Genomic DNA, 10,494 nt, shown 5'->3' with positions numbered 1-10,494 from the left:
AAAATATTTGGATGCTGGTGTCGGTCTGGTCCACAGAAGTTCACGCTTGTTCTTCAGAAGCTCATTGAGCGTGTTCACCAAGTCGAATGTATGATGACAACGTAGAAATCGTTCAATGAGACTGTGCCTTCTGTAGTTTGATGAGGTGATTTTTAACTGAAATTATTGTATGATTTGGAACGTTGTATCCGAGCTGAGATAAATATTTAAAGCGAAAAAGAAATAAAAGCACTTTTTGGGAATTATTTAGCAAATACTTATCACTATTGACTGCATTGACTGTCTTCTGTGGAGCGGGTCGCCCCCTCATGGGCGCTCTCATGTTGACATGCAATCTGCTAATAATTAAACAATGATAATGCATTTAGTTTACAAGGGCTCAGTGTTTTACAAAGTATGAACGTAAAAGTGTAAGAAAACCAATAACAACAAACACAATATACCAAAAACAATGGCGCATGCATCAGCAATATATATATATATATATATATATATATATATATACATACAGTCAAGCCCGAAATTATTCCTACCCCTGGCAAATTCTGACTTAAAGTTACTTTTATTCAACCGGCAAGTTTTTTTTTTTTTTTTTTTTTTTGGATTAGAAATGGCACAGACGTCTTCCAGAAGATAATTAGATGATGTATCATTGTGGAAAAATTATTACTCATCTTTTATTTACATTTGATCAAAAAGTGGCATGTCCAAAATTATTCATACCCTTCTCAATAATCAATAGAAAAGCCTTTATTGCCTATTACAGCAATCAAATGCTTCCTATAATTGCTGACCAGCTTTTTGCATGTGTCCACTGGTATTTTTGCCCATTCATCTTTAGCGATGAGCTCCAACTCTTTCAGGTTGGAGGGTCTCCTTGCCATCACCCTGATCTTTATCTCCCTCCACAGATTCTCAATTGGATTTAAGTCAGGACTCTGGCTGGGCCACTGCAAAACCTTAATGTTTTTGTCTGCTAATCATTTCTTCTACACTTTTGCTGTGTGTTTTGGGTCGTTGTCTTGCTGAAATGTCCACTGGTGCCCAAGGCCAAGTTTCTCTGCAGACTGCCTGATGTTGTTGTTGAGAATTTTGATGTATTGCTCCTTTTTCATGGTGCCGTTTACTGTGATTAGGTTCCCTGGTCCACCGGCTGAAAAACACCCCCAAAACATTAGGTTCCCACCACCATGTTTGACAGTGGGGATGGTGTTCTTGAGGTTGAAGGCTTTTTTACGCATAATGAAGGCTACATCATTGTGGCCAAACAATAAAATTTTTGTTTCATCTGACCACAAAACAGAAGACCAGAAGTCTTCTTCTTTCTCCAGATGAGCATTTGCAAAGGCCAAGCGGGCTTTTGTGTGCCTTATCTGGAGAAGTGGTGTCCTCCTTGGTCTGCGTCCGTGGAACCCAGTGGTGTGCAGTGTCTGTTGGACTGTCTGCCTTGAGATGTTGCCACCAGCAGAGCCCAGATTCATCAGGATGGCCTTGGTGGTGATCCTTGGATTCTTTTTTACCTCTCTCACTATCCTCCTGGCCAGCACAGGTGTCACTCTTGGCTTCCGACCACGTCCTCTGAGATTTTTCACAGTGCAGAACGTCTTGTATTTTTTAATAATACTTTGCACTGTAGCCACTGGAACTTCAAAACATTTAGATACGGTCTTATAGCCCATGGCTGTCCACAAACCAACAGCAGAGAGTTTCTGTTTTTCACCAGTTGATTAAAACAGCTGTTCCCAATGAATCAAGGTAATTAGGATGCTTTAGAACAGCTTGGACTATTTGGAATGGTATAGAACTTTGGATTTTCCCATAGACTGAGACAGTTTGCAAAGGGTATGAATAATTTTGGACATGCCACTTTTTGTTCAAATGTAAATAAAAGCTAAGAATTATTTTTTCCCACAGTAATGCCTCTTGTACATCGTCTTATTATCTTTTGGGAGAAGCCTGTGTCAAAAGCCTGTGTTTCCGGTCAAAAAAGTAACTTTAAGTCAGAATTTGCCAGGGGTATGAATAATTTCGGGCTTGACCGTGTGTATATATATATATATATATATATATATAAGGCTATAAACGTCAAGACAATACATATTAATATAGGTTAACATAACTGTGTCTTAAGAAGGGGTATTATTTTTCAAAATTGCTTACCAGATCAAAATGTAGCCAAAATCATGGTAACATTTCATGTTAACTTTGCAGTATAACCAGCAAACTGTGCATTCAGCACTCTGAATACATTTACTTTGCAAGATATTGTTACACAGCATTTTATTTAAAAATAATAATAATAATAACAAAAAAATCACAAATTTAGACAAATTTCAAAAATATTTGCAGACGGAACCTTTCCAAATTCTATATTTTTGTTTGGATGCATGGCTCATTATGTTAACATTGTTTTCCTGAAAAAAAAATTATAAAAAAAACTGATGTGATGACAAAACTGCTTCATAGCCAGTGAAAAATTGGGAATAGTAACCAATATAGCACTTCTAGCAGTAATTCAGCAGTTGGCACTAACTTGAGGAATCACAGCCAGGTCAAAATTAATTCACAACAGCTGCACTCTTGCTCATGTGATAGGCCTATTGCTTAAATGTAGCATTCCACATTCAACATTTTATTTAGGTGAAAAAAATGTATAATATATATGTTTATGATCGAAGCAGAAAAGTGATACATATATACAAAATAAATAAATAATCACTAACATAATTTGTTTATCCTACTACGTAAAAACTTTTTTTTTTCTTCAAGAAAGAAAGAGTGTATTTTGTTTTAGAGGAAGTGGTTTAGACAAAGGAAAATGGTGAAAATGCACTTCACTGCGTGTATTTGAGACATCCAGGCAGGGGCCTGTTGACGGTCAACTCCAGTGAGAGACCGATCTGCGTGTCTGCAGACCAGGAAGCCTATCTCAGCCATTTTGTTTCTGCGCCTCTTCGCTATGGCGGAGATGGACGACGGTGATGAGCCGGGTTTAGTGCACACTCATAGCAGTTCTTCTGGATCCAAATCAGGGGGAGACAAAATGTTTTCCCTCAAGAAGTGGAATGCGGTAGCCATGTGGAGCTGGGATGTGGAGTGTGACACCTGCGCTATTTGTCGGGTTCAAGTAATGGGTAAGTGTTTCTCTAGCTAGCCGGCTAGCTGAAATAGCATTTGTGTACCTTTCTGTGATTGTTAGCTGGTTTACCTCAACAGACCATGAGTAGGCAGATAATACTGCCTGTATCCGACTGACCCACTACTGAGTCGTTTCTAGCAGAGTGACACAGTTAAAAGTAAATGACATACTGCTGCCTACATTGAAAGCATTTGTAGAAACCATAAGTTACATGAATGCTCAAAAATGCTGTGATTGGGAAGATCAAACGCAGCTAAATTCTAAATCAAACGCGAGAATCAAACCTTCCATAGCCAAAATAATAAATCGAATACAAATGAACCATGGCGCTGAATCGAATTTTATACTCGCGTATTTAAATTACTGAATGGAACGATCGAAAATCTACAAGAAACGTGAATGATGCTCAAATTCTGAATCAAACATTTGATCGCACTTAAAGGAGAAGTTCACTTATAGAACAAAAAATTACAGATGAAGTACTCACCCCTTTCTCATCTAAGATATACATGTATTTCTTTCTTCAGTCGTAAATAAATTGTTTGTTTTGTTTTGTTTTTTTTGGAGGAAGACATTTCAGGATATTTCTTGATATAGTGGACTTCAATGGTGCCCCGAGTTTGAACTGCCAAAATGCAGTTTAAATGTGGCTTTAAATGATCCCAAATGTGGTTGTAAATTACCCCAGTCGACGAAGAAGAGTCTTATTTAAAAAACATACAATTTATATAGTACTTTTTAATGTCAAACACTCATCTTGTCTCGCTCTTGCCAGAACTGTTTTTTTTTTTTTTTCTCGGTTCAAGACAGTTAGGGTATGTTGAAAAACTCCTGCCTCATTAGGCACATTTCCATTACAGATTTGCGCAAAACTTTGGCGATATTTTAACCGATTTTTTAACCGATTAACCGATGTTATGCGACTAATTTTTTTGTCTCGTGATAAGTCATGGCAACAGATTTTTTGTGGAATTTGGGCTATATTTAATCAAATGTGATCTCTAAATGCGAAAAAAAAAAAATTCCATTGTTGTGCAAAATATTCCTTTTTAAACTGTCTGAAAAAAAACACCATGTAAAAACTTTTTTTTTGCAAAATATGGGAGTATTTGCGCAATTGACATGTTTCCATTCGGCGTGTTTTCAATTCGCAATTTTAATTTGCGCAATTTAAAGGGTAACGGAAAGGTAGCTATTTTCTCCTTTTCACATAAATCGTCCTACATCACTTTTTTACCTTTTTTTTTTTTTTTTGTTAAGGGTGATTGATCGTTTGCATGTTCACTTTGCAAACACTGGGTCTGTACTTCTGTAGCAATGTAGGATGATTTTGAGATGATTTTTGAAGTTGAGGGTGAAACTATAATGGGAGTTTTTCGACATACTCTATCTGTCTTAACCCAGAATACCCTAAGTTCAGGGAGAGCAAGACGAGCATTTGAGGTTAAAAATTATCTAAATTGTTTTATTTATTTATTTTTTAAATATGAAAATAATTGATCCCTTCGCTAGATAAGACCCTTGTTCCTCTGCTGTGATCATTTATAATCGCATTTGGGATCATTTGAAGCCGCATTTAACTTGCATTTTGGAAGTTCAAACTTGGGGCACCATATACCCTGCTGAAAAAACAGCTAAACCAGACTAGGCTTGTTGGCTGGTCTTAGCTGGTTTAAGCTGGAAGTAGCTGGTTTTAGCTGGTCTCCCAGCCTGACCAGCTAAAGTGGCCAAAACCCCTCTAAAACCAGCCTGCTGACCAGCTAAAACCAGCCAACCAGCCTAGGCTGATTTTAGCTGCTTTTTTCAGCAGAGTAGTTTTATTATATGGAGAAAAATCCTAAAATTTGTTCCTTAAAAACAGTTTCTTTACGACGGAAGAAAGAAAGACATGAACATCTTGGATGACAAGAGGGTGAGTACATTGTCTGTAAATTTTTGTTCTGGAAGTGAACTAATCCTTTAAGAGTTTTTAAATGTTCTAGTGAACCAGTGATGTTAAAAAAAATAAGCAGCTTAATATTCTCAACTGCTTCACTGTTTGTGAAAAAAAAAAAAAAAAAGCCAAGTCACACGTTCAGACACAATTGATGCCCAAAAGTGAAGAATCAAATGTGTAAATGTATCTATACTTTTGTTTTCACACTGTCATTATAATCCGCACTTTTTAAACCTGGTAAAGGAACATTTTATAAGGGCTTGTTAACCCTGGGTCATACTGGGTTATTATGTTTTACATTTCACACTTGTGGTACTTTACCCCTGATTAACAATTGACCCTGAATGCTCATAAGCTGAAGATTGCTAACCCGAGGTTAATGTTCTTTTTTTAAATTTTTGCAGCGTCAGTGTCATTGATTGGATAAATCCAGCGGGCCATATTTACATAAAGGCTCCAGATTTGTACATCGTCATATTATATATCTCTAAAAGGCTTTTCAGACTGGTTAACCCATTGTTCTGAATACCACATTTAACGGCAGGGTATGGAAACATTTGTGACCCTGGACCACAAAACCAGTCATAAGGTTTAATTTGACAAAACTGAGATTTATACATCATATGAAAGCTCAATAAATAAGCTTTCTATTGATGTATGGTTTGTTAGGATAGGACAATATTTGGCTGAGATACGTCTATTTGAAATCAGAAATCTGAGGATGCAAAAAAATAAAAAAGACTGAGAAAATCACCTTTAAAGTTGTCCAAATTAGGTTCTTAACAATGCATATTACAAATCAAAAATTACATTTTGATATGTTTACAGTAGGAATTTTACAAAAAAATCTTCATGGAACATGATCTTTACTTAATTTCTCAATGATTTTTGGCATAAAAGAAAAATCAAAAATTTTGACCCATGCTATGTATTTTTGGCTATTGCTACAAATATACCCCAGCGACTTAAGACTGGTTTTGTGGTCCAGGGTCACATTTTACATGTGATTTAGAAGCGGATAAGCACCACTTTTTACCTGGGGTTATAAAACCCAGCTCTGCCCCAGGATTCTGTTTACATGGGTTTAGAATGACCTTAGAAAGCCCTTAACTATATGATCAAGTTTTCTAGAATGGACTATAAATGTAAAAATTAATTTGTCTCTTCTTTATTCAAATTCACATTATCAGCATTTATCCACCCCATCACTGGAACATAGTGTTTTTCTCCATAACTGTCCAAAACCCCTTAATTTGTGGCATGCGATTGGCTGTTGGTTGCTAAACATCTAACACCATATCGTTTCACACCGCACTGGTTAATGTCCCAGAAACACCACCTGTTGTGTAAACCATAGTTTAAGCTATAATGAGGGTGCGCAATGTAAACCTTTATGTGAACAGGTCGCATGCTGTGTTCCTCCAATCAATGACACTGACACTAAATAAGCAGATGGGAACGTTAACTAAGTTTTTAGGAGTTTAGAGTCCGAAACTTCATCTTATGACTACCCAGGGTTAATAGCAGTGAGAAACTTGAAACTAGATGACTCGGGATTCTGTCCAAAAGTGGTGCAAATTCAGTGTTTAAATCCACCTATGTGCATTCAGTCGTGTTTGCGGTAATATAAACAATATATACTAAAATGGTAGGCAGTTGACTAGGCTTGAGAGACGGCTCTCAAGTAAATGTAGTTCACTTGCATTCTAATAATTTTACACAGAGTCAGACTGTAACTTCACATGACCTAAATGAGCCTAAAAGAAACTGGGTATGTTTGAATTAATATTGATTATGTATTTCAGATGCATGCTTGAGATGCCAGGCTGAAAACAAACAAGAGGACTGCGTTGGTAAGTCGATCACTGCTGGCATACTAATTGTCTTCCTAATTAATCAATTACATTTATCCCCTAATTACTTAATTACATTAATCCCCTAGAACAGGGATGGGCAACTGGCGGCCCACAGTCTTTTTTAGTACAACCCGCTGGATTGTATTAGCCTCGGATGATCAATTTTAAAACATTTGAAAAGTAAGTGATAGGGATGCACTGAAATAAATTCTTGGCCAAAGCCGAATAAAATTAAACACTGGGCCGGTGATTTTTTTTTTTCCACCATTGCATAAATTAAAAAGCCAAAATGTGCTTTTTACAGTTTTGTCTTGCTTTTCAAAAAAGAAAAAATCAATTACAAGACAACAATTAAAAAATATTTACTTAACACTGAACATTTTTAACATTCTAGTAGACATTATAGCCTACCAACAAACCACAATTAAACTTAAAATTAATAAGTTACATTATAAAATAATATTCTTTGGCCATTTTTAAGATCCCTATCTTGAATCAGACGGGTTTTTTTTATGTACAAATAAATGCTGCCTTGCTGAGAAAAGGAGAATGCTACAATAAATGTTTTAATAGAGCTGTTGTAGTGACTGTTATCATTATTTTTGTCATGCTTTATTTTATTTTACAGAACAACCGTAAAATTACAATACTAACATTTATAAATGTTGACTTACTTTGGCGGAAACTCGCAAGAAGACCTCAGTACTACTTCCCTTCCCTCGAAGCATATGCTTGCACAGTTACAGTTTAAGCTTCACTTTTAATTTACAATGTAATACAGTGCCTTGCAAAAGTATTCATACACCTTCATTTTTTTCACATTTTGTTTTGTTGCAGCATTATGTTAAACTGTTTTAAATTAGTTTTTCCACACATCAATTTACACTCCATACACCATAATAATGACAAAGCAAAAACCAGATTTGCAAATTTTACAAATTTATTAAAAATAAAACACTGAAATAAGTACATTGCATAAGTATTCATACCCTTAACTCAGAACATAGTTGAAGCAGCTTTACAGCCTCAAGTCTTTTTGGGTCTGATGTGACCATCTTTGCACATCTGCATTTGGCAATTATCTGCCATTCTTTGCCTCACCTTTTCACCTCTCAAGCTCTGTCAGCTTGGACATTTTCTAGAGTCCTAGTTGTTCCAGTCGTCTTCCATTATGGATAGTGCTTCTGTGAACCTTCAATGCAGCAGATTTGTTTCTGAACTCTTCCCTAGATCATTGCCTTAACGCAAGTCTGTCACTGAGCTCTACAGGCAGTTATCTTGACCTCAGGACTTGGTTTTTGCTCTGATATGCATTTTCAGCTGTTAGACCTTTTCTGAGAGGTGTGCGCCTTTCTAAATCAGACTCATTCAAATGAATTTGCCACAGTTTAACTACACTCGAAGTGTAGTAACATCTAGAAGCAATATGAATTGTTGTTACAAACCTGTTTTGTGCTTTGTCATTATGGTGTATGAGATGTAGACTGATGTGGAAAATAAGTAATTTAAAGCAGTTTAACATAACGCCGCAACAAAACAAAATGTGAAAAAAATGAAGGGATGAATATTTTTGCAAGGCACTGTAAATTATATACTTGAGTCGTTTATCAGTGGCTTTTATCCAAAGCGACTTGTAGTACACCTATTAGGGGCAATCCAACTAAAGCAACCTGGGGTTAAGTATCTTGACCGAGCAGACGATCCGTAGTATTAATTTGCGTCACACTGGTTAGACAGCTGGATAGTGTCGCACTTAAAGGGACAGGTCAGCCAAAAATGAATATTCTGTCATCATATTTTCACCCTCATGTTGTTACTGGGTCAGAAACATTACTGTCTCTTATTCTGTCTTTCTCTTAGTGGTATGGGGAGAGTGCAACCACTCCTTCCACAACTGCTGCATGTCCCTGTGGGTGAAGCAGAACAATAGATGCCCGCTATGCCAACAGGACTGGGTGGTACAGAGGATCGGCAAGTGAGGATTCAAGCTTTGGACCCGCATTTCCTCCGTCCACTTTGGCACTACTCCGTTTCGGGAGACCGGACTGATTATCAGAGCATCTCCAGTCGCTGAATGTGTAGGAAAACCTGTATGCATGTGTGTGACCGTCAAAGTGAAACCATGGATATAGGCAGAAGTCCAGGTGACACTTGTTAGCTTTACCCTTCTGTCACCTCATACAGCATTAAGAACCAGCCAGAAGAGCTCTGGGATACGAGAGGTTCACTTGCGTGTTTGTGGCATCGTGTGATGATATAACTGAAGTTGTGATATGAATGTGTGTTTTAAATGTGTTAGAAATAAAAAAAAAATATTCAATGGCTTATAGGTGTGTGTTTTTGTTAATATTTAGCTTTTAATGGACGGATTCAAAGGGTTAGTTCTCTTGAAAATCAAGATTCTGTCATTAAACTTCAGGCTGGCTTGTGGGAAAGTTTTATTCTATGCTAGTACTTCAAAAGCACAAAATCTATCGGAAGAAATATTTGGAAAAAAATTTACATATAAATATAATTCCTAAGTGTCCTGCCAGTTTGCTGTGTATTGCTCCATTCTCTTCTAATTCCGGTGACACAAATCAGCTCAGGATTCGAGTGCTTGTGATTAGTCCGGAAGACATTAGACCCATTAGTTGTAATTTGATGCAGGCTTTTCAGCCAGCATTTATTTAAACTGTTTGTATTGATAATTCCCCTGGTGCGTTCTGGCGTTAAGGGCTTTGCTAAAGAGTGTAATTTAATTTAATATAATCAAGGCTTGTCTAATATAATTTTAATACAATAACCTATATTTGGTCTATACCTATAATGCAATCTTTGGTGTTTATCTGTTAAATAGAAGAGAATATCATTTTTATTGCTGAACAATGAGGGATTCTGGAGTTTATCATATGTGACCCTGGACCACAAAACCAGTCTTAAGTCGCTGGGGTATATTTGTAGCAATAGCCAAAAATACATTGCATGGGTCAAAATTATTGATTTTTCTATTATGCCAAAAATCATTAGGAAATTAAGTAAAGATCATGTTCCATTAAGATTTTTTGTAAAATTCCTACTGTAAATGTATCAAAATGTAATTTTTGATTAGTAATATGCATTGTTAAGAACCTAATTTGGACAACTTTAAAGGTGATTTTCTCAGGATTTTGATTTTATTGCACCCTCAGATTTCAGATTTTCAAATAGATGTATCTCGGCCAAATATTGTCCTATCCTAACAAACCATACATCAATAGAAAGCTTATTTACTGAGCTTTCATATTATATATACATCTCAGTTTTGTCAAATTTAACCTTATGACTGGTTTTGTGGTCCAGGGTCACATATTATTTATACATATTGCCAGTTTCATGGGCTGCCTCCTGGGACACATTGAAGGAGTTATAGCTTTTTGGCTCACTGATGTAGAAAAATAAAATGTATCACTCTACAAAACTATTTCCAAGCATTTGAATTTTCGTTACACAATTTTCTGACTATTTTATATTAAGGGGAGACACTGCAGGCAAAAACACAGTTTTTTTTTTTTTCATGCATCTGTCAAGTTTGAGATTTTGGG

General features: G+C 36.3%; 1 protein-coding gene across 1 annotated transcript; it reads left to right on the top strand.

The window, feature by feature from the left end:
- Window positions 1–2,953: 2,953 nt before the first annotated feature.
- On the top strand, window positions 2,954–9,251 carry rnf7 (ring finger protein 7). Its single transcript, XM_073833017.1, has 3 exons — window positions 2,954–3,134; window positions 6,881–6,928; window positions 8,792–9,251. Exons 1-3 carry the CDS (start codon window positions 2,960–2,962, stop codon window positions 8,908–8,910), a joined length of 342 nt encoding a protein of 113 aa, XP_073689118.1. The 5' UTR covers window positions 2,954–2,959; the 3' UTR covers window positions 8,911–9,251.
- Window positions 9,252–10,494: the final 1,243 nt, after the last annotated feature.

This window comes from Garra rufa, unplaced genomic scaffold (assembly GCF_049309525.1).
Source record: "Garra rufa unplaced genomic scaffold, GarRuf1.0 hap1_unplaced_578, whole genome shotgun sequence".
Taxonomy (NCBI): Eukaryota; Metazoa; Chordata; class Actinopteri; order Cypriniformes; family Cyprinidae; genus Garra; species Garra rufa.
Note: the sequence above shows the minus strand (reverse complement) of the source record. Positions and strands in the feature narration are given on the sequence as shown.

Coding starts and splice junctions, on each gene's coding strand:
- rnf7 (XM_073833017.1), top strand. CDS start 2,960: ATGGCGGAGATGGACGACGGTGATGAGCCGGGTTTAGTGCACACTCAT. Junction 3,135..6,880: donor TTGTCGGGTTCAAGTAATGG/GTAAGTGTTTCT, acceptor TATGTATTTCAG/ATGCATGCTTGAGATGCCAG. Junction 6,929..8,791: donor CAAACAAGAGGACTGCGTTG/GTAAGTCGATCA, acceptor TCTTTCTCTTAG/TGGTATGGGGAGAGTGCAAC.